We start from the raw sequence: 24,600 nt of genomic DNA on the forward strand, positions 1-24,600 counted from the left end.
GTTGTTAGGATGAAAAGCATAATGAGGCACAGACCTAGGGTCACCAACTCTTCCCAGTTTGTCTGGGACTGTCCCAGTTTTCAAATTGAAACTCCCACATCCTGTGAACCACCACTCAGTCCCTAGCAAACTAGGACAGCCAGTCACCCTGTACAGAGCAATGGAAGGCCAGGTGCAGCGGTGGGCACCTGCAGTCCCAGCTACTGGGAAGCTCCAGCAAGAGGATTGCTGAGGCCAGAAGTTTGAGGCTGCAGTGCACTATGATCATGTCTGTGAACTGCCACTACACTGCAGTTTGGGCAACACAGCAAGACCCCATCTTAAAACAACAACAACCCCAGGGCAATGGAGGGGAGAAGTACCTTGTGGGCAGAGCCTACACGTATTCACCTTGGTACCCACTCAGCACCCAGCACAAAGGAAGCTAGTAAGGACCAGTGAGTAAATAAAGGAGAAAGAAACAGGAAGCACAGAGAGTAGAAGTGACAAAGAACAACCCAAAGCCTCCCAGAAGGCAAGTGCATTCCCACGACTGCCTCCCCCATGTTAAAGGAAGCCCTGGGTCCTACCATGCCAGCACCCCCTGCCCAGGTGGACGAGGGAAGGAGAAGGGAAAGGCTGCACAGATGGGCGTTTGATCTGAGAGTTTACAGCTCATCAATGGACTCGAAGGGCCTGTCTTGCTGTCAGAAACTGAGATTTGCCAAATCAAGACATGAACAGCGTGGGGTCACAGCCAAGAAGTAAAAACTATCTCTGAGGATTGAGAATCCTCTGCTGATAAATGAATACACTCCCAAGGACTTATCGTCCATCTGTTTTCTGACTTCATGTGGCTTTGTGGCTTCCCCCAGCCCGCAGGACTTGAGTTTAAGAAGGAGATAGCCAAGGATCAATTCCTGGAGTAGACAGCTATCCCCAGTGACCAACATCATCTTCCCCACAGCGTTTTATTTTTTTTTTTTCTAGAAAAAGAGAGTTTATTCATAAGACTGCCAAGTGAGGAGGCTGGAGAACAGGTCTCAAATCCCCGTCTCCATAGAGAGGGTTTAGGGATATTCACAGCATGAAGAAGCAGGGGTATCTAAGGCCTGGGGAAGGCGATGAGCAGTGGGAAAAAGGGAGGTACTGGATGGTCTCCCACAGCTATTTTTAAAGAGATATGTCAGGCTGAGAACTTCCCTCCAGAAGAGAACATGCTACAGTTGAAAGGGAACATTTTCCCATCTCCAATTTGACATTCTCTTTAGAGCTTCCTCCAGCACAAAACAGGGAACTCAGGGGCAAGAAGCGGAACCTTAAGCTCACAACTTCTTGAAAGGAAAAATAAGGAACTTATGAGAAAGGTATTTAGAGAAGTAGCTTGATCTGAGGCTAGCGATAAGAAGCTCATGTACCCCCCAAAAAGCGGGGAGAGTCAACATACCAAAACAGCTATTTACAGAAACACTGGGGGAATCCCTTCTTAGTCATCTTCTTAAAGAAGTCCTGCAGTTAGAAGGATGTATTATGAAAAATATAAAAAGAAAAAATGTTGTTCAGCATGGAAGGGGAAGAACTTTCTTAGGTAAAGCTGTAAGAAACCACACCACTGTTGTGGTTTTGATCAAGATGTGTAAAAACAGCAGAAAAGTTCAGCAGCACAAATTGGAAGCCTCATACATTACTGGTGGGATTGTAAAATGACACAGCTGCTTTGGAAAACAGTTTGGTAGTTCCTCAAAATGTTAAACTTACAGTCACTACGTAACCCAGCAAGTCTAATCCTAGGTACATAATCAAGAGAGGTAAAAACATGTGTCCATGCAGAAACTTATATTGGAATATTCACAGAAGCATAATTTATAATAACAACCCACATGTTCATCAGCTGATGAATGAATAAACAAAATGTGGTACACCCATACAGTAAAATATATTATTCAGCCTTAAAAAGAAAGGAGGGCTGGGCGTGGTAGCTCACGCCTATAATCTCAACACTGGGAGGCCAGGGAGGGAGGATCACTTGAGGCCAAGAGTTTAAGGCCAGCCTGGGTAACACAGTGAGACCCCTGTCTCTACAAAAAACACATTTAAAAATAAGCTGGGTTTGGTGGTACACTCTTGTAATCTAGCTACCCAGGAGGCTGAGGCAGGAGGATCACTTGAGCCCCAAAGTTCAAGGTTAGAGTGAGCCACTGTACCACCACACTCTAACCAGAGCAAAACAATGAGATCCTCTCTCTAAAAACAAACAAACAAACAAAAAAACAAAAACAAAAACCCAGAAAGGGAACACTGACACATACTTCAACATAAATGAATCTTGAAGACATTATGCTAAGTAAAATAAACCCGACCCAAAAGGACAAAGATTGTATAATTTCACTCATATGAGATACTCAGAGTAGTCCAATTCATAGAGACTCAAAGCAGAATGATGGCTGCCAGGGGCCGGAGGGCAGGGGCAATGGGAAATGACTGGTGTGTTTGGTGGGAAGACAGTTTCACAGATGAAAAAATGAAAATGTTCCGGAGATGGCTGGTGGCGATGGTTGCCCAACAGTACGAATGCACTTGATGCCACTGAACTGATCGACTAGAAATGGTTAAAATGGTAAATTTTATGTGCATTTTACCACTACTAAAAAAACACAGTGGAAAAGAGGATTAACATACTGATATATGCTACAACACGGAAAAGCGCTGGTGAAAGAAGCCAGGCACAAATGTCTGGTACTGTATGATTTCACTTATATCAAATGTCCAGGATAGGCAAATCCATAGACAGAAAGCAGAGTTGTGGCTTAAAGGGCTGGAGGGAGAGGGAAAGGGCAGTGACTGCTAATGGGTGCGGGTTTCTATTGGAAGTGATGAAAATGGTCTCAATTAAACAGTGGTAATGGATGCACAACTCTGTGATGATATTAAAAACCACTGAGATGTACACTCTAAAAGGGAGAATCTTCTGGTACATGAATTATATTAGAATAAAGCTATTCTTTTTACTTTTTATTTCACATTTACTTATTTTTATTTTTTGAGATGGAGTCTCACTCTGTCACCCAGGCTGGAGTGCAATGGTGTGATCTCGGCTCACTGCAACCTCCACCTCCCAGGTTCAAGTGATTCTCCTGCCTCGGCCTCCTAAGTGGCTGGGACTACAGGCCCCCACCACCATGCCTGGCTAATTTTTAGTATTTTTAGTACAGATGGGGTTTCACCATGTTGCCCAGTCTGGTCTTGAACTCCTGACCTCAAACAATCTGCCTCCCAAAGTGCTGAGATTACAGGAGAGAGCCACCATGCCCGGCCAAAGCTATTCTTTTTAAAAAGTTCAGCAGCATAAAAACAAATATGAGTAGTAAAACGGCTCGAGAGACCTACTTCGGGGAATGGCCTCTGGAGGTGGTCCCACTTCAGAAGCTTCAGGTAAGCATAATTCTGGACAGCAACAGGGCTCAGCCTGGGCATGTCCTCAGAGCCAGCAGCCGCTCCCCCGACTGGCAGGGCGTGTTTATACCTCTGAGTCATAAGGTCCTCTGAGGCTTCTTCCAGCCACTGGGTGACAAAATCCAGGGAATCTGTGAAAAACAATGCTGCACATATTACCTTGATACTGAGAAGGGATGCTTCTCGGAATTACTTTAGGGACAATCGATGTCCTGGCAGAGTGATAAAAGTAGAAAGTATGAACTTTGGAATCAAATAAAACTTGGAGCAAATCATAGTAGTGCCCACAATTAACTGAGGGATCTCAGACAAGTTATAATGTGTCTGAGTTTCAGATGCCTGATATAGGGAAATTTACAACACCCACCTCACAGGCTGTTGTGAGGATTACACAAGACAATGAATAAGCCAGGCATGGTGCCTCACACCTGTAATCCCAGCACTTTGGAAGGCTGAGGTAGGAAGACTGCTTGAACACAGGAGTTTGAGACCAGCCTGGGCAATGTGGTAAGGCTCTGTCTCTACAAAAAATACAAAAATCAGCCAGGTGTGGTGGCGTGTGCCTGTAGGAGAACTGCTTGTGCCCCAGAGGTTGAGGCTGCAGTGTACTCCAGCCTGAGTGACAGAGCTAGATCCTGTCTAAAATAAGAATATATGACACCTAGCCAGGCCTTGCCACCCACCCGGTATTTAACAAACCTTCCTTCTCTTCTCTCCCTTCCTGACCACTGTATGATATGGAGCCAAAAGCCCTGGAGACTCCAGCTCTAGAGACAGACGGGATGAGACTGTGGCTAGAGTTTCCCTGTATACAGTATCCTCTACATTGATGATGAGGCTTTTCCTTGTTTAGATCTTAACCTGGTTTCAATCTGGCTTCCTTTCAGCCCGGGGGAAAGTGAACTCTGTCAGAGATGCCCCACACCACTTTCAGCAGCCCTTAACTACCCCTGCTTTTCTAAGCTGAGTAATGCAGCGGGCACGCTGAGGGATACAGAGAGAGAGCTGGAGGATCTTGCACATCATCTGATAAAAACTGTGCCTATCAGGTCCCGGGAGGTGTTGCAGCTCTGTCAGTGGATGCTTCCTTAAAAGCCAAGGTGACAGCTGTAGTCTGCCCTTCACTGGGGCAGAGGGATACAGCGCTGGCTTGCCCTGAGTGCTCAGTCCTGACTGCTGGGCCATCTGGCTTCACTCTCTCTTCTGTAGACAGCATGCTCCCGTAACCTGCTAGCTTTAGGAAACCTGGGCTTCCATGTTGTGATTTAGGTGCTAGATGCAGGCATTGTAGCTGCTTCCACCCTAGTAGTGAGTCCTCCACTGCATCCCTGCTTACAGGGCCAAGCCTTAATATTAAGGCTCTTCAGGCTACAAAACTCTGCCCAGCGGAGGTTGCAGTGAACCAAGATCGCACTACTGCACTCCAGCCTGGGTGACAAAGCGAGACTCCAACTCAAAAAAAAAAAAAAAAAAAAACTCTCTGCCCAGTACTCTCACAACACTGGTGAGAGTGTGAGCTTGTGGTCCGTCCATTATGGTAAAAAATCTCTCAAAACCTGTTTCCAACATCTGTAAAATGGGGTTAAAAAAAGGTGCCTGGATCATCAGCTTACTGTATGAGGATTACATATGATCACGCACATACAGCCTGTGGCACAAGCCTGGCACTTAGTAAACATTACCAAACTTCTTCTATTTCTACCCCTACCTTGCTCTTTCCTAACTTCCCCTGGCCCCAGCACCACCTCAGATTTCTCTGCCTGGGGCGGGATGAATCGATTGTGTGGGGCATTGCAACTAATCTGGTCAGGCAACCCAATCAACCCAGAGACTGCTGTTTTCATCTCCTCATCAGAAAGTTTGGGGCCAAACAAAATTCATCACACATTGGCTCTGAAGACTGAAATTTACCCAGAATGTCAGCCAGCAATGCAGAGACCATAAAAAGCACCGTAAAAATACAACATAGTTTTAGATTCTGATAGTTGTCTGTTTTCTGCAGTCATCTGAGACGTCCATAAAAATGAAGACTCTTCCTGGGTATAAAACAAGAAGATTTATGCATCCAGAACAAAAGCAAAGTTAAATTTCCTGCTATGCCACACAGGGAGAAGAAAAGTGAATTAACATTCACAGGACGTCTGTCATGTTTTAAAAAATCAAGACCAAGAATGTATTTTACTTCAAACTGGTGTTTTCATCAAAAAACCATTTATAATTGAGGACTTCATTGTTTTTAATTTCTATTCTCATGGCCTACTCACATTCCTTTTGCTTGTCAATTAAGTTTTCTTTTCAATGCTTAACAACTCTAGATTGAATCCTAACATTTTGTGCTTTTCTTCTTCAAATTAGACTATTCTCATGCTAAATTTTAGTTTTGTCCTGAAAATATTATAACAAGCTGTGGCAGCTAAAATGAAAAACCACAGACAACAAAATAAGTACCACAAAATATAAAACATACTTGGTTGCCTCTCCAAAATCTCCTGAAACTTCTTCCTCTCGTATTCAACTGACTGCTGCATGAGATGAGGCCTGATGCTACTGATAGCAAAGTTGGCCATGTCCACTTTCATTAGGTCCAACACAGAAAAAATTTCTCTAAAAGAAAAAAGGATTTAGAACCAAGCAATTGTAAACTAAACATAGTATTAAAGGAAAACAGGACCAGGCCCATAGCTCACGCCTATAATCCCAGTACTTTGAGAGGCCAAGGCGGGAGGACCGCTTGAGCCCAGGAGTTCCAGACCAGCCTGGGCAGCAAAGCAATTGTGACAACATGATAAAAACTGAGGGATCTACATGAAGAGCATGTGAGTGCTGATTGTACTATTTTTGAAACTTTTCTGTAGGTTTAGAATTTTTCAAAAGAAAATGTTGAGGGAATTTGATGCATAAAAAATATATAGATCAAAATGATAAAAGTGATTGTACCTCTGAGTGGTACAATTATGAGTAAATGTCCTCTTTTTACTTTTCTGCATTTTACAAAATGTTTGCTTAAAATTTCTTTGTTAATTCATGAGTACCAAGACTTCGGGAAGTTTAAACTGAAAATAGCTCTGGGCTGAGCACAGTGGCTCATGCCTGTAATCCCAGCACTTTGGGAGGCCAAGGTGAGTGGATCACCTGAGGTCAGGAGTTCGAGACTGGCCTGTCCAACATAGTGAAACCCCATGTCTACTAAAAATACAAAAGTTAGCCAGGCATGGTGGTCTGCGCCTGTAATCCCTGCTACTCAGGAGGCTGAGGCATGAGAATTGCTTGAATGCAGGAGGCAGAGGTTGCAGTGAGCGAAGATTGCCCCATTGCACTCCAGCCTGGGCAACAGAGTGAGACTCCATCTCAAAAAAAAAAAAAAAAAAGAAAAGAAAATAGCTCACGCTCCCTTGCCAGTCCGCCTGTCTTCCTCCCCTTCTTCCCTGCCCAGCCTCCCCTCTCCTTCCCCTACAAAAAAAGGTCTGAATTGTAGGTGTACAGAGTATGATTAAATAGTTCCATACCTGAAAAGGGGCACTATTTCCTTAATGTCCTTTAGTTTCTTAACTTCCTCATCTCGAGCAGGTGCACACAGTGTCCCCATCATGCCAATAATGAATTCTGCCAGCTTGGAAATGTCTAGGGCCCCATTCTCTGCTTCCTGCTTTATCAGATCCAGATCCAAGACTTCTGTTATCTGGTTTCTCAGTCTAGTGTGACCAGGCAGCAAGAAAGATAAGAGAGTCTACAAGAGAAAACAGCTACATTTAATCAAAATTCCTTTGACATCATTTCTAATTATATGTAATTTATAACTATCCAAATAAGGGCTTACTAATTGCTACGTAATATTGCACATATTTTACTTCTTACTCAACAAATCTACAGAAAAACATGTTTACAAATCATTTACAATAATTACTTAAGCTTCCACTTAAGCTCTAGGTAGCAATTAAATGGATAGAAGAAAAACCTGTTAATGGTGAAAGAAGAAAAGCATGTTTATTAATGTGAGCCTGTGAGCCAACCACAGATGACAATTTTCATTGATACATTTCTTCTTTGATGCTATGGCTAAAGGCATTGCAAAAACAGTCCCTCCACCTAAAGCTTTCTCTACCCCGAAGCCTGAATCACTTTTTGGCCATCATAAATGGAATGTGTCCATACCTATTAAAATTTATAAATAACCTAGATTTTGTGAAATAACTTTGTTGTCTTTAATGCCTTCAGGTTATCATGGCTTGCTTAAATTTTTTTTTAAAAGGGCATTAAGCCAAAAACACTCTTGATCCACCTTTTGGCAAGTTATTTAACTTCCTGATCCTTCAATTTCTTTATAAAGTCTTCTGGTGGTGAAACAAGAAGTTGAATAAACACTCCTAACACACCAGAAAAGCATCACAATTCACTCTTCGCCTCACCTCTTTGATTTCTCCTACAAGTTTGATAGCATGGTCATATGCTGGGGGGTCTTCACTTAGCTGTGCACTCAAGCAATCCCAAAACGCTTTATGTACAATATCCTTTACTCTTTTCTTCAAGCTGGGGCAGTGGGGAAAAAAAAAAAAAAAAGATAAAAACCAAAATATCTGAGTTTCAAATCACTTGCAAAAACACAAATGCTATGGGTTTTGGGTAAGATCAATCCCAGTCATTTGGACCAAGGAAAAATTTCCCAGGCACACTTCAACCAATGGCACACTTTATTTTAAAAGTTAGTGATTTTTTGCAGTAAGCCTCTCATTGGAAAGAATCACTCTCAAGTAATTGGATGGCCAATATTAATCATTTTTAGTTCCCTGATATTAGCGAGTTTCCTAAGATTTTTATAATTAGGTAGTCTAAGATAACAATTTAGGCTGGGCGTGGTGGCTTATGCCTGTAATCTCAGCACTTTGGGAGGCTGAGGAAGGCAGATCACCTGAGTTCAGGAGTTCAAGATCAGCCTGGCCAGAGATTGAAGTGAGCCGAGATAGTGCCACTGCACTCTAGCCTGGCTGCACTCTAGCCTGGCTGCACTCTAGCCTGACAGAGCAAGACTCTGTCTCAAAGTAATAATAATAATAATAATAACAATTCAGTATGCAGTAGGTTGAAGGGCTTTATTTCCTAAAAATATCATATTCCCATGTGATATATGGGGCAATTGCTTAACTAAGTACCAAACTATAACAATTTATATATACATCATAACATTTCATTAAAACCAGTCTTGGCCGGATGTGGGGGCTCATGCCTGTAATCCCAGCATTTTGGGAGGCCAAGGAGGGCAGATCACCTGAGGTGAGGAGTTCAAGACCAGCCTGGCCAACATGGTGAAACACTATCTCTACTAAGAACACAAAAATTAGCGGGGCATGGTGGTGCATGCTTGTAGTCCCAGCTACTCGGGAGGTGGAGGCAGGAGAATTGCTTGAACCTGGGAGGCGGAGGCTGCAGTGGGCTGAGATTGCAACACTGCACTCCAGCCTGGGCAACAGAGCAAGACTGTCTCAAAAAAACAATAACAAGAACAACAACAAACCAGTCTTTATGTCTGGAGCACAAAACAAATAATTCTTCATTACTAAATGCAAAAAAGTAGCTGGGCATGGTGGCTCATGCCTGTAATCCCAGCAGTTTGGGAGGCCAAGGCAGGCAGATCACAAGGTCAAGAGATCAAGACCATTCTGGCTGACATGGTGAAATCCCGTCTCTACTAAAAAATACAAAAATTAGCTGGGCATGGTGGCATGCCTCTGTAGTCCCAGCTACTTGGGAGGCTAAGGCAGGAGAATCACTTGAACCTGGGGGGCGGAGGTTGCAGTGAGCCGAGATCATGCTACTGCACTCCATCTTGGCGACAGCAAGACTCCATCTCAAAAAAAAAAGGCAAAAAAGTACCATCTTTGCAGATATAAGAAATATCTGTGAAGTCATATTTAGAAACTTCCTACAAAAGACACATGCCAGCACAGTAGCCATTCCTCCCCCTTTGTTAACAGAATCTCAGTGTTTTTCAGGGTAACAATATACTCTGCCTTTGACAATAAGTCATGCTGATCTAACAAGCCCATCACAGCAGTTCATTCCCTTTTGCCCGATTTAAGCTTTCCAGGCTCACTTATAAGAGGGGTAGCATTTGACTAAATTCTGATTAACAAAATATTAGCAGATGTCTGTTTCATGACTCCAGGGGAAGATGTTCCTCTCTAACAAAAGGAGGGCTCTAGTCCTTCCAACCTTTTCCCTCTTGCCCGGAATGCTGACGTATGATGGGATGCTTGGAGCTGCAGCATTCATCCTGCAACCATGAAGACACCCCAAAAGACTCTCAGACACCATCCAGAGCACTGACTCGAGTGAGCTGCTGACAGAAGGGCATCGGCACGAATATTTCCTTGATTCTAAAACAAACATTCCCCCCCATATTTTAATCTCTCAGAAACCTGGATCTTTCTTAAAATCAACGGCATTTTTACAATTATAATGGGCAGTGTTTCTTCTTTCTTATGACAGTACATTTTTTTTTTTTTTAAAGATGGGGTTTCACCATGTTGGTCAGGCTGGTCTTGAACTCCCGACCTCAGGTGATCCGCCCGCCTTGGCCTCCAAAGTGCTTGGATTACAGGCGTGAGCCACCACGCCCGGCCATGACAGCACATTTTTAAAAGGTGCACCTTACAATCAGTAGAGTCTTCTATTCAGTAAAAAAATGGTAAGTGCCAGGCACTAAGCACACAGAGAATAACCTACACACAGTCTTCACCTTTGTGAGGAAACCAACGACTATAGTACAGTGTGATAGTTTCAAAGAAGTGAATGAAACAATGCAATGAAAACACAAGATGAGGCAGCTAGATCCTACTGACTAGGCAGAAGCTGATAAGAAAGACTCTCACAAAAGATTCCCAGACCTTTTATTTGCATTCTAAAGAATTAGTGTTCCTTGTTTAGGAATATTTTTTAGCAATAATGTACAAAAGAAAAAATATATTTGAATATATTGGTATCAACTGAAGGAAACATTTCCAAAACTGGGAAATGGCAGTATTCTACTAAGCAAGATAATTTAGCAAACACCTTACCTGTTTTCTGGTAATTCAACTGGTTTAATCTGAAAGTCTCCATTTACTACAATTTCATGGGCTAGAGCCATGTTGGTGACACCTCTTGCTGTCTCTAGAAGTTCTTCTACCGTCACAAAGCGAGGAGGACTAGCTGTAAAAAAAAAACTCACTGTAAGAGATTTGCTTCTCTAGATTCGATATTCTATTAAAATAAGGAGAAGATAGTGGTTCTGGTACCAGACAATAATTTCAGTTATTGCCTCCATTAAAATGTTTGTTGTGGCATTTTCAAACAGCAGCAGAATGTTACTTCATATTCTTTTTTTTTTTTTTAAACCTAGAATCCTAAAAACAGAGATCATTTATTAATATTCAAAACATGTTTTTTGTTGTTGTTGTTGTTGTTGTTTTTGAGACAAAGTCTCACTCTGTCACCTAGGCTGGAGTGCAGTGGCGTAATCTCGGCTCACCATGACCTCCGCCTCCCGGGTCCAAGCGATTCTCCTGCCTCAGCCTCCTGAGTAGCTGGAACCACAAGTACGTGCCACCACGCCCAGCTAATTTTTTGGATTTTTTTAGTAGAGGCGGGGTTTCACAGTGTTACCAGGATAGTCTCGATCTCCTGACCTCGTGATCCGCCCACCTTGGCCTCCCAAAGCACTAGAATTATAGGTGTGAGCCACCGCACCCAGCCAACATCTGGTTTTTACTAAGACTCGTCAATGGAAAATAATTACAGTAAATTGAAACTTAGGAAAACTTAAGTTGCAGATGATCATCTGTCCCATAAGCTGAGGGTTTATTTTCTAATCTTTCTGCCTCCTGTCTACCCTAAAAAGAAAAAAAGAAAAAAGACACCAGATTTGAGATCTATTTTGCTCCCATTAGCAGTTTACTTTTGCACTACCACAAACACTGCCACAAATGAATCTCCCCAAATGAAAACAGCATCAAGGCTAGGCACAGTGGTTCACATGTGTAATGCCAGTACTTTGGGAGGCCAAGGCAAGAGGCCAGGAGCTGGAGGCCAGGAGCCTAGGCACCATAGTGAGACCTTGTCTCTACAAAAAAAATTAGAAAACTATCTGGGTATGGTGGTGCGTGCATGCCTGAAGTCCCAGCTACTGAGGAGGTTGAGGCTGGAGGATCACTTGCGCCTGTGGTGAGCTATAATCATGTCACTGCACTCCAGCCTGGGCAACAGGGCAAGACCCTGTCTCAAAAAAAAAAAAAAAAAAAAAAAGTTAAAAAAAATTAAAATAGCTGGGCACGGTAACTCAAGCCTATAATCCCAGCACTTTGGGAGACTGAGGCAGTTGGATCACCTGAGGTCAGGAGTTCAAGACCAGCTTGGCCATCAAGAGATCGAGACCATCCTGGCTAACATGGTGAAACCCCATCTCTACTAAAAAATACAGAAATTAGCTGGGCGTGGTGGTGTGTCCCTATAGTCCCAGCTACTCGGGAGGGTGAGGCAGGTGAAACCCTGTCTCTACTAAAAATACAAAAAGTAGCCCAGCATGGTGGTACACACATGTAGTTCCAGCTACTTGGGAGGCTGGGGCAGGAGAATCCCTTGAACCCAGGAGATGGAGGTTGCAGTTAGCGAGGATTACGACACTGCTCTCCAGCCTGGGTGACAGAGTAAGACCTTGTCTCAAAAAAAAAAAAAAAAGGAATTATAATAGCATCAAGTCCATTATGGTGCTGATGATGCTGTTTAAACAATGCTAAATCGGGCCGGGCGCGGTGGCTCAAGCCTGTAATCCCAGCACTTTGGGAGGCCGAGGCGGGTGGATCACGAGGTCAGGAGATCGAGACCATCCTGGTCAACATGGTGAAACCCCGTCTCTACTAAAAATACAAAAAATTAGCTGGGCATGGTGGTGCGTGTCTGTAATCCCAGCTACTCAGGAGGCTGAGGCAGGAGAATTGCCTGAACCCAGGAGGCGGAGGTTGCGGTGAGCCGAGATCGCGCCATTGCACTCCAGCCTGGGTAACAAGAGCGAAACTCCGTCTCAAAAAAAGGTAAAAAAAAAAAAAAAAAAACAATGCTAAATCTACTATCTTGTACAGGATGCTGAGACAGAATATGAGAGCTCTGCAGTGGCCAACGGACAGATCAAAAGAGATGTGACACAAGAATTTTGTAGAATGCTGATCCAGTGAATCAAAAACTTCGAAAAAAAGTCTTCATTGATTTCTCTTTCTCCTGCTTCATTATCCAAGTCCTGTAGATTTTACTTCTGTATCAACTGCTGCAACAGTGTCATAATTTGTGTCCGTATTTCTCTCTTTTAATAAAGCTTGAGACTGATCGTTCAGAAATAAGGTTCTGAACCAAGGAACAAAGGGGAATTCTTACTTTTTAAAAGTCTACGATAAGTCCAAACTACTCCTGTAATCCCAGCACTTTGGTAGGTGGAGGCAGGTGGATCACCTGCGGTCAGGAGTTCGAGACCCACCTGGCAATCACGGTGAACCCCCGCCTCTACTAAAACTACAAAAATTAGTGGGGCATGGTGGTGCATGCCTGTAATTCCAGCTCCTTGGGAAGCTGGGGTGAGAGAATTGCTTGAATTTGGGACTTGGAGGTTGCAGCGAGTGATCACACCATTGTGCTCCAGCCTGGGTGACAGAGTAAGACTTCCTCTCAAAAAAAAAAGTCTCTGATAGCAGTTCTCAAACTTTAGCCTACACTGGAGTCCGAGGGAAAGCTTGTGAAAACAGATTGCTAGGCCCACCTCTCAGGGTTTCTAATTTAGCAGGTCTGGGGCAGGGCTAAACAATCTGCAATCTGCTTTTTATTATTTTATTATTATTTTTTTGAGACAGGGTCTCACTCTGTCACTGGCAGGAGTGCAGTCACACAATCATGGCTCACCGCAGCCTCAACCTCTCAGGCCCAAGCCATCTTCCCACCTCAGCCTCCTGAGTAATTGGGACTATAGGCATGTGCCACTATGTCCGGTTATTTTTTGTATTGTTTTAGAGACAAGTTTTGCCATATTCCCCAGGCTGGTCTCAAACTCCTGAGCTCAAGTGATTCGTCCGTCAAGGTGCTGGGATTACAGGCATAAGCCACAGCACGCGGACCAGAATCTGCATTTCTAACAAGTCTCCAGTTGATGCTGATGGCTCCAAAACCCACAGTTTGAGAAGCACTGGCCTAGAAGATGAATATATTAATTTTATGTGATAGTCATAAGATCTAGCCTTAAAATTAGATAAGTATTGTCACTGGTTTGCCCAGCTTTAAAAGATCATCTTAGGTTAGTCAAAAAGTTATTTTCTTTCTTTTGCTCACCAAATAAAAAAAAAAGGAACCAAATCAAAGAGCTGGTCATATCCTGTGTCTGGCAAAAATCTTTATTTGGTCACAAGGGGAAGTTGAGAAAACTCTCAAAATTCTTCCTCACAACATTTTCAGCATTCCCAGAGAACATGAATAAGAATACAAAACAAATAAATAAATCTGGTTTCATGAATATTGTTAAAATATAACAAATATTCAAAATCAAAGCCCAATATATCTTTTCAATTAAAAACAACTTTTTTAACTTTTAAGTTCAGGGGTTCATGTGCAGGTTTGTAATATAGTTAAATTTGTGTCGTGGGCATTTCTTGTGGAGATTATTTCGTCAGCCAGGTATTAAGCCTAGTACTCATTATTTTCCTTGATCCTACTAGACCCAGTGTCTGTTGTTCCCCTCTATGTGTATATTATTAAGATACCAATTTCCCCCAAATCAATCTATTGGTTAAATGCAATCCCAATCAGAAGGCTTTTTTGTTGAAACTGGCAAACTAATTCTAAAACTTATATGGAAACACAAAAGACCTTGAAATAAGCCAAAACTATTTTGAAAAAGAAAAATAAAGTTAGAGGACTGACACTGATTTCAAGACTTATTTTAAAATTATAATAAGACAGTGTATTTTTAGCATAAGGATATATAGAAATTCAGGGCAGAAAATCCAGAAATAGACTGATATACATGCACATATGTATATATGTGGTCAAAGGACAAGGATAGGCCGGGCATGGTGGCTCATGCACTTTGGGAGGCTGAAGCAGGTGGACTGCTTGAGGCCAGCAGTTCAAAATCAGCCTGGACAACACAGTGAAACCCTGTCTCTACTAAAAATCATTTAAGCCCAAGAGGCAGAGATTGCATTGAGCCAAGATTGTACCACTGCCCTCCAGTCTGGGCAACAGAGCGAGACTCTGTCTCAAAAAAAATGCAAGTGTAGTCTTTTTTTTTTGTTTTTTAAATCAAATGGTGCTACAACAATTAGGTATCTATATGTAAAAGCTTTACTCTAGATCCTTCTCGCATATGATAAACAAAAATCAACTCAAAATGGATCACAGTGGCTCACACCTGTAATCCCAGTCCTTTGGAAGCCACGGTGCAAAAACTGCTTGAGGCCAGGAGTTTGAGACTTGCCTGAGCAACATGGTGAAACCCCATCTCTACAAAAAATACAAAAATTAGCCAGGTAATGGTAGCATGTGCCTGTAGTCTCAGCTACTCAGGAGGCTAAGGTGGGAAGATGGCTTAGCCCAGGAGGCAGAAGTTGCAGTCAGCCGTGATCCCGCCACCACACTCCAGCTTAGGTGACATGTAGAGATCCTGTCTCAAAAAGAAAAAAAGAATCACAGACCTAAGAGCTAAGACTATACAGAAGAAACAGCTTCTAGTAGAAAATATAGACAAAAATCTTTGTGATTTTGAATTAGGCAAAGATTTCTTAGGATACAAAAAACTCAAACTACAAAAGTAAAAAATAGATAATTTGGACTTTTTCAAAATTTAAAATGTATGCTCTGTTACAGACTCTATTAATATATATATGTATTTTTTTTTTAGAGAGGGTCTTACTCTGTTGCCCAAACTAGAGAGTGGTGATCACAGCTCACTGACGCCTCAGCCTCCCAAGTAGATAGGACTCTAGGTGCATGCCTGGCTCAGTAGGGATTTGCTGTATTTATACACATGTATAAATATATGCTTATTATTAAATTATTTCTGTTACCAGGTATCAGAAAATGAAAATTCCACTGTGGGTACGTCAATATCAAGCATCAGGTGTTATTAAACTCCATCAAGCTTTAACCTCTTAAAAAGAAACTCAGATTATTATTAGGGCTTCCAAGTCTTTTAACCTTGCTTTTGCAAAAAGTAACCAATGTCTTACCATTTGAAGTTTATGAAAATAACAGAAACACACCAAGTCCTCTCAGTGGATTTATTTCCCAATAATTTTAGCTATCTGGGTAATAACAGACACTGTTACTATGCTGCCTAGTCATGAAACACAGTAGCTGGAGCAAATCAGGAAGAAATTTCACTTCCTCTAGACTCTGTATGACCTTGAACAAGTCACTTAAATCTTCCAGGGTCAGTGTTTCTCATATGTAAAAACAAGAGACTTAAGTGTGTTGTATGAAAAATAGGAATCCTCCAAATTTTAAACAAGTGCATTCTCAGTGTTTTGGACATACTTGGAACAAAACAGCTTGCACCAAGTACTAAGAGCATCAAACATTCAGGAAGAAAAAAGTTTTCAGGAGCTATCCAAGTTAGAGACTACATAAAATCAGACTTATCAGTGATGGGGTATCTGACCATGAAAGATAAAAGCTACAGTTCTAAGATATGATCAGGACATGTTACAGATGTACATACAGAGGAATTATTCACTGCATACAAATGATAGGGTTGTGGGGGTTTTTGTTTTGGAAGAGTGCTCAAATTTACCAATTTCATAAATGAAAATTTGGTAAAGATTTCATAAAATGGCATAAAGATGCAATTTGGTGGACAACACGGCTTTGCCTCAATTTGTGAAGAGAATCTGAGTTGTAATAAGAGCCATGAAATATGGTGTAAGGTTAACTCAGACATGGTGGTGCACACTTGTAGTCTAAGCTACTAAGGAGGCTGAGGTGGGTGAATCACTTGAGCCCAGGGGTTCAAGGACAGCCTGGGCAACATAAAAAGATCGGTCTCTTAAAAAAAAAAAAGGTACGGTTAAATATAACTTACCCTGGAGTTTATCTTAGTGATACAAAGCTAAAGCTATTGCTAAATTCTGTTATTTTGTTACAGCATTTGTGCACTGACGCCCTGTAGAGAAACTGAAACTGTATTAGATTAAACATGATTTCTGAGAGGCTGGCAGACAGATTCCAAAATAAAATGAAGTTCTAATTTAGAGTGGTTGTACTCTTTCTTTACTAGGGTGTCCTGAGATGTCTATACCCTCTAAAAAGATGCTGTTAGTCACACAAGTGGATGGACATTTACGGAGGGCAAGATGGTAAAAACAGCTACTACAGAGTAAGTACAGTAAAGCAAGGGTAAAGGTTACCCATAGTACTTATTATGTTGATGGAAACTGCTTGTTAATTTGTCTTCCTTGCTAGCCTGTAAGCTCCATGAGGACAGAGACAACATGGGCCTGGTTCACTGCTGAATCCCTGACATAAGAGTATGCACTCAACAAATATTTGACTGATTGAATACAGAGATACCATAATTCAAAGTCTAGTCATGAGCTTTAGAAATGTAAGTTCTTGTGTCATCTATCCATCTAAGGATGACTGGAATCTACTAATTAAATTCACAAGATCTGATTTAATAAACCAAAGTAATAATTGATGTTTGTCATCTGAATATAGTATCTTTTACAGGTCAACTAGGGGATTAAATATTAGAACAGAAGGTTCTTTGTGAGAAGAAGATTAAAGTATATACAAGTAGAAGATTTTAAAGAAACATTGTTAAGTTACAGTTGATTGATCCTTACTCTGTTTAAAGGATCTCTGTTTAAAGAACAGATAATCTTTTACAATCAAATCACCACCTCAAATTAGTACCAACCAATCTTTTACAAGCCAGCCATTTTTCCTTTTTCAATATTCTGTATCAGTTTTCAGCAATTCCACTTTTTTTTTTTTTGAGATGAAGTTTCGCTCTTATTGCCCAGGTTGGAGTACAATGGTGCAATCTTGGGTCACTGAAACCTCTGCCTCCCAGGTTCAAGCGATTCTCCTAAGTAGAGAAGTTCAAGCCTCAGCCTCCTAAGTAGCTGGGATTACAGGTGCGTACCACCATGCCCAGCTAATTTTTGTATTTTTAGTAGAGACAGGGTTTCGTCATCTTGGCCAGGCTGGTCTCGAACTCCTGATCTCAGGTTATCCACCCGCCTTGGTCTCCCTAAGTGCTGGGATTACAGGCATGAGCCACCTTGCCTAGCATAGCAATTCCACTCTTAAAATATTACTGTGTGTTATAATTTAAAACAATAAATGTTATCTTTTTGCTACTTACATTTTAATTTATAGATTTCCAAATGTGACTTTAGAGTTTCTTTAAACTGAGTAGCTACACATTTACAGAGTTTGGGGAAAATGTTTGCAAATTGTTAATTCTGTATTTTGTAAATCTTTATTTACGCTCTTTGTGTTCAATAATGCTTCCTTACCTGATCCCCAAATAATGGGGTCTTAGCTTTATTTTTTGGGTTTATAGCCCTGTACCTACCTACTACTACAGGAGAAATAGGAAGGCAGCTAAAAGAAATATCTTAGGGCACTGATTTTAAACCTGATTTTGGTACAGACCACTATGAGAACTTAATGAAGGCTTCCATGACCTTCTTCCTAAAAACATGCATATACAAACAAATGTTGATATACTTTTTTGGCTGTTACTAGATCCTCTAAATTTTGATCAGAGGCTCCAAGATAAGTATTCTTGCCTTAAGGGCATAACTACACACAATTTCAGATAATGTAGCTTAGTACTGGTTTAACACTAATTTGGAATCATGCCATCAGACTGACGGGTTGCCAAAGGTGCAGCCATCAACCAAAGAATGGCTGAACCCATAAAAATTAAAATTGTTTAAAAATATTAAAACTAATCAACCAACCAACCAACCGAGAATGACTGAAGACCTAAACCAAAAGTTCTTCTTTAGCAGAAACTATAGGTTGTAAAGCTATCACATATATCCACATTACAGCAATCAATCCTGGCCTATTTATTTATTTATTTATTTATGAGAGAGGATTGTCTCACTCTGTCATCCAGGCTAGAGTGTGGTAACACGATCGTGGCTCCCTGCAGCCTTGACCTCCCCACCGCAAGTGATCCTCCTGTCCCAGCCTCCCAAGTAGCTGGGACCACAGCCATGTGCGACCATGCCCAGCTAACCTTTTTTTTTCCTGACAAAGCGTCTCACTACATCACCTAGACCGGAATGCAGTGGTATGATCTTGACTCACTGCAACCTCCACCTCCCAGGCTCAAGCAATCCTCCTGCTTCAGCCCCCCAAGTAGCTGGGACTATAGGCATGCACCATCGTGTCTGACTAATTTTTTATTTTTTGTAGAGATGGAATCTCATTATATTGCCCAGCCTGATCTTGAACTCCTGGACTCAAGTGATTCTCCTGCCTCAGCCTCTCAAAGTGCTGGTGTTACAGATATGAGTCACTGGGCCTGGCCAATGCTGGCATCTTTAAATACAATAGATAACATGTTAGTAGAAACAGTAGTAACAGCAACTAATGTTTATTAAGAATTTACTACCTGTGAAGCACTGTTCTAAGTGTCTTATACAAATTCATTTAATCTTTACCACTACCCTAAGTAATATATGTATTTTCCTCATTTTAAAGATAGGAAAACAGAAGCTTTCTAACTATACATATTGGAGACAGGCCTAGCATGCTAGACTGTACTAGTAACAACACGTTTCCCTGGACATAATTTGACCTAATAGTTGATTTGTTAAAATCTATCTGATAATAAATCACAATAACACAGGGTCCGTTAATGTTTGCTTGAAGAATACTACGTTGACTAATACATTGCCTGGGAAGGGCTTTGATCATTTTAGAAGAAACATACCCCAAAACCCAAAAATGTCTGTACTTTTTCCAAATATGTACAACTACTGATCATCTACAATTTAAAAAGATAACATCAATACCAACATTCTTAGACTATGACATTCCCTGTTAAAAACTTTCATTTTTGGACTCACTTCAAAATGTTTAAGGTACCCTTCATAAAAGATATCCTTCATAAAAGATGTGAGTTGAGGCAACTGCTAGGAATGCCTGAAGATACTGCCATCCTTTCATTTAAGAGGCTTGCTCCTTGGCAGGGATTTGAAATGACTTCACCAAACACATTCAGCAAACTGAATCCCCTGAAGTTCGTGGGAACTAAGCCCCCAGGCAGGGAATTAGGGTGTGGTAAATTCACTCACATTTTTTTTTTTTTTAACCTGCACAAGCATAGTCCTGGCTGGAATCAGCCTCAGACTTTTCACTCTTTTAATGAAAGCTGCAATTTGCACTCCACCCTCCTATTTCTCAGCGTACTCCAGAAACTGGAATATCACTGAGGCTGGGGAAAGACAGGAACATTCTGGACATTATTCTCAAATGTTAATTTCCCATGCAATTGAAAATCTACAAGTAGCTAGGCTGCCAGCTGAGGAACTGCTATTAATCCTAAATCTATATTAGCAATAATATATTATGAGAACCTAGCTCAGGGCCACATGCACAAAAAAGCCTCATACAACTGTCACCTGAAAAGAATGATAACATTGCATCTAGCCAAAGTCAAATTTGCTTACAGTGAGGTCTTTGCACTCTTTGGGGGCTGGTGGAGTCCGACTTTATTGCTTTCTGTAAGGCTTCATCAGCACCTTCCACAGCATCTTCAAGGCCTTGCTCAGAATCATTGGATTTTGATTTTCCTGTTTCATTTACATTGGACTTGTCAAGGTTTTCAGACATTCTCAATTAAGTTTATTCACTTTCCTAGGAAAGAAAAAAAAAAAAGAACCAAAAGTATTCTAGCTCTGTCACCAACTAGCAATGTGACTCAGGGCAAATCATTTAATCTCTTTGGGTTTCAGTTTTCTTGTTTGTCGAATAAATGAGCTTGCTAAGATCTTATCCAGCTATAATATTCTACTTCAATGATTAAACAGATACTTGTAAAATGACATTTGTAATTTATCAAATTTCTGGATCTCAGACAGATAGTTGGAATATTTGTGTCCTACTCCTGAGTAGCATGTTACAGGAATACAGGAACTTAAACTACTAGAAGTGTGTACTCTAAACTGCCTGCTGCTACTACTTTAATCAGTGATTCAATGTTACATTCTTTCATTCCTCAGAGCAGATAGGCAAACTCCTTGGAAAAAATGCTTTTAATCGTGCTTACAAGTGAATCCACTTGTAATGAAAAAGATATCACTCGTGTGAAAAATATATCTAGGGATGATAGAAAATAGAATCTTTTTTTTTGGGATGGAGTTTCACTCTTGTTGCCCATGCTGGAGTGCAAGGGAGCAATCTCAGCTCACTGCAACCTCCACCTCTGGGGTTTATGAGATTCTCCTGCCTCAGCCTCCCAAGTAGCTGGAATTACAGGCATGCGCCATCGTGCCCAGCTAATTTTGTATTTATAGTAGAGACGGGGTTTCACCATGTTGATCAGGTTGGTCTCAAAGGCTGGACCTGGGGTGATCCACCCGCCTCAGCCTCCCAAAGTGCTGGGATTACAGGTGTGAGCCACCACGCCCCGCCTTCTAAGGTGTTTCTGAGGAAGAAGACACAATGTTTTTGCATTTGCTGAAAATAATTAACATCTGTAACATTAGTACTTGAAGATTACAAAACATTTTCATAAACATGAATTAGACTTTCTTACATACATGGAAGGTAATGAAGGGATCAAAGGAAATGTCAAGTGATTTAGGGAGTTTGGCAGACTGTGTTCTGCACATTAGAGAGATGTGAAGAGTCACCTAATAGAATTATTTGAAATTTCTAAGGACTCCATTAAATAGAATGAAGTTACAGGAACTGAAATATTCAGGCCTATTTTTTTTTTTTGAGACAGAGTCTTGCTCTGTGGCCCAGACTGAAGTGCAGTGACGAGATCTCAGCTCAGCTCACTGCAACCTCTGCCTCCCTGGATCAAGGGATTCTCTTGCCTCAGCCTCCCGAACAGCTGGAATTACTGACGCCTGCCACCACGCCCAGCTAATTTTTGTATTTTTAGTAGAGCTGGGGTTTCACCATGGTGGTCAGGCTGGTCTCGAACTCCTGACCTCTAGTGATCCACCCTCCCTGGGCTCCCAAAGTGCTGGGATTACAGGTGTGAGCCACCACGCCCGGCCCAGGACTGTATTAATATGAAGGTGTTTTCATGTATTTCCCCTTTCTAGTCTCATTTTAGCTTCCAACACACTGGGGACACCCATCTCCTCTCTATCCTAAATCATGTTAGGTTCAGGAAATGTTCCAAGATCCAAAGGATAACGTTACCAGCATATTCTATGAGAAAAGACAAACAAAACGCTTCTAATTTTATCCTCTTCACATGCTGAGAAGAAGCCCAGAAGGGATGAAGTAATTCATTCTGTGCAGTGAGAAGGAAAGGCAGGATTTCTAGGTCTCTAATGCTCAGCTTAGTAAACTAACTCCATCCTTTTGAGTTCAAGTCCTCTCTCTTCCCAGGACACTTCCCGGACCTCACCAGTGATTGTGCTTTTCTCAACTCCTATAGCGCTGGCTAGTCGACAGTTGGCATCCATCACTGCCTTAAATTCAATTCAAAGTATGCTTATTTAAACAGAAAGATGCAAATACATAGTCTAGAGGGGGAGGCAGACATGCTCACAAGGAGCCATAATGAAACTTACGCTTTAGTGGCATTATGAAATTGCCCAGGGAATACAGCAGAGAAAGAAACTAACTCTGCCTTGGAGGAGATTGAGAAAATCTTCCCAGAAAAGATGACATTTGAGCTGATCTTTAAAAGGAGTAGGATTTCACCCTGTTAAAGTATGTCTGGAGGGGGAGAAAGGAGGTTAAAAAAAAAAGGGCATTTCACTCAAAGGGCAGAAAATGAGAAAAGGAAGTGGCTGGTGATCATGGAAAGATGCGTTGGGGCCAGATGGTAAAAGTGCTAGTTTTTATTTTAAAATTCTCCACCTAGATTTCGAACTTCTTAAGAGCCAGCACCAGTCATATTCCCCACTTATGCTCCATCCTTATATCTGCCAAATAGACATCCAAGAAGTATATGTTGACAGAGATGAATCCCTACGTCATCTCTGTGATGTCAGTGTATGTGGGAGGGCTGGGCGTTGGTCTCAGACAAACCTGGGCCCCAATTCTGGCTCTTTACTAGCTGTGTAACTTCAGTTCCTTCCTCTGTAAAATAGAGCTACCTACCTGCTCGGTTTGGGGGGAGTTGAAACGAAAGATTGTGCACAGCAGAGGCTGGCACATGGCAGGCCTTCCACAAACTGTAGCTCTAATTAAAGGGCTCTAGGATGCAGCCAGGAACCATTTAATTGCTTACAGCGCGCGCATTCATTCAACCCCCACTGTATGTAAAAAAGGGAGCCGAGGGGAGAAGGATCCACGCACTTGCCAAGAAGACGGTCATCCGTCGGGGCTGCACGCGGGCCTAAGCTGGACACAAGAGGCTCCCCAGCAGAGAGGGTCTTTCAGCAAAAGAAAGGGGCTCTGTCCCCCGGCGCCGGGAATCCCTCCTCTGGCACTGAGCTGCACTCGCGCCCGGCGTCCGGATTCCGTTGTAAACAGCTGTTCGGGCCGGCGAGGGAGTGGCAGAGCCTCGAGCAGAGGAGGACGCGGGCGCGCCGGGAGGGCGGCCTCAAGGCGTGGGCCCCACCCGCCCGCGGACCCCGCCTCTTCCTCGCCTGCCCCAGACATCCCCGGACGGGATCCCACGGGAAGAGGCGAAGAGATGCCGGCGACTTGGGCCGCGCGCCTCCCGAGCCGGTCCGTCAGCCTCCGCCCGCGCTCCCGCTCCCACTCTCCTCACCTGCGGTGGAGTCGATGTTCTCCCTCCCGCCGCGAATCAGGTGCGGGCTGGCGCTACGGCGGAGGCCGGAGCGACACGCGGCAGACTGGGGCGGTTCAGCCTCTGCATCTCCGAGGCCGCATCCCTCGCCACGCGGCGGGCGGTCCTCCCAGCCCGGCTCCGGTGGCCAGCGGTCAAAGAGGCCGCTTCTCAGCATCGGGAAGGAGGAGACTGCTCTTGGCCGGGAGGCGCCAGCCCAATAAAGGGCAGCGCCATGTCTTCGTACGGAAAGGCGAGCGGCTTTTTCCAGTGCTTGCCGAAGGGGCTCAGAAAGCGGTGACTGGCAGGTGGGCGGCGCCACGTTTCCTCAGGGAAGGTCGAAAGCGCACCGGTGACCGCTGAGGGGGGTTCCGTGGGCAGTTGAGGCAGGAGTCGCCCGCCCTACTCAGAGAGGCGCCATGTTTTTGTACGGAAACGTGAGAGGCGTGGCTGAGTGCCCGCCGCTGAAGCTAAGTGGGCGGTTGCTCGAAGCTGGGGATGGCCCTCCCCTCTCAGGAAGGCGCCATGTTTCCGTACGGAAAGGCGGAAGGCGCCGCCGTATCCCAGCCACTGGGGTGGGTGACGCTAGGGGAAAGGGAGGCGGAGAAGGCGCGGGTCAGCCAAGAGAAGGAATAAGCGCGGTGGCTCTCGCCTGTAATCCCAGCACTGTGGGAGGCCGAGGCGGGTGGATCACGAGGTCAAGAGATCGAGACCATCCTGGTCAACACGGTGAAACCCCGTCTCTACTAAAAATACAAAAAATTAGCTGGGCATGGTGGCGCGTGTCTGTAATCCCAGCTACTCAGGAGGCTGAGGCAGGAGAATTGCCTGAACCCAGGAGGCGGAGGTTGCGGTGAGCCGAGATCGCGCCATTGCACTCCAGCCTGGGTAACAAGAGCGAAACTCCGTCTCAAAAAAAAATAAATAAATAAATAAAAATAAATTAAAAAAAAGAGAAGGAATAAGAAGCAACTTCATCGGAAACCTTCCCCGCCCGGGCTTTGAAATTTAATTATGCCTTCCTCTGTAGCTACACAAAGTTTATTTTTCTTCTCTCATTTTGGCTGTTTTAAAAAAGTCAGCCCGGGAGCAGCGGCCCAAGCCTGTAATCCCAGCACTTTGAGAGGTCGAGGCGGGTGGATCACTAGGTCAAGAGATCGAGACCATCCAGCCTGGCCAACATGGTGAAACCCCGTGTCTACTAAAAATACAAA

At 42.9% G+C, this 24,600-nt stretch overlaps 1 protein-coding gene across 5 annotated transcripts in view; it reads right to left on the reverse strand.

Annotated features, from left to right (window-relative positions):
• Nucleotides 1-23,718, reverse strand: part of TCP11L1 (t-complex 11 like 1) — a 32,996-nt gene extending 9,278 nt beyond the window's left edge. For 2 of the 5 annotated variants that reach the window (XM_032283639.1, XM_032283638.1), the window contains exons 1-6: nt 20,133-20,321; nt 10,485-10,617; nt 7,839-7,959; nt 6,939-7,159; nt 5,900-6,036; nt 3,367-3,563 (exon numbers count right to left, since the gene is read on the reverse strand). In XM_032283639.1, coding sequence (XP_032139530.1) covers nt 3,367-3,563; nt 5,900-6,036; nt 6,939-7,159; nt 7,839-7,959; nt 10,485-10,617; nt 20,133-20,295 — 972 coding nt within the window. In that variant the 5' untranslated portion in view covers nt 20,296-20,321. Of the gene's footprint in view, nt 1-3,366; nt 3,564-5,899; nt 6,037-6,938; nt 7,160-7,838; nt 7,960-10,484; nt 10,618-20,132; nt 20,322-22,752; nt 23,139-23,368 lie in introns of those variants that run through there. The other 3 variants (XM_032283635.1, XM_032283636.1, XM_032283637.1) reach the window with 3 other exon arrangements.
• Nucleotides 23,719-24,600: the final 882 nt, after the last annotated feature.

This window comes from Sapajus apella, unplaced genomic scaffold (assembly GCF_009761245.1).
Source record: "Sapajus apella isolate SASKATOON/1434 unplaced genomic scaffold, GSC_monkey_1.0 scaffold14, whole genome shotgun sequence".
Lineage (NCBI taxonomy): Eukaryota > Metazoa > Chordata > Mammalia > Primates > Cebidae > Sapajus > Sapajus apella.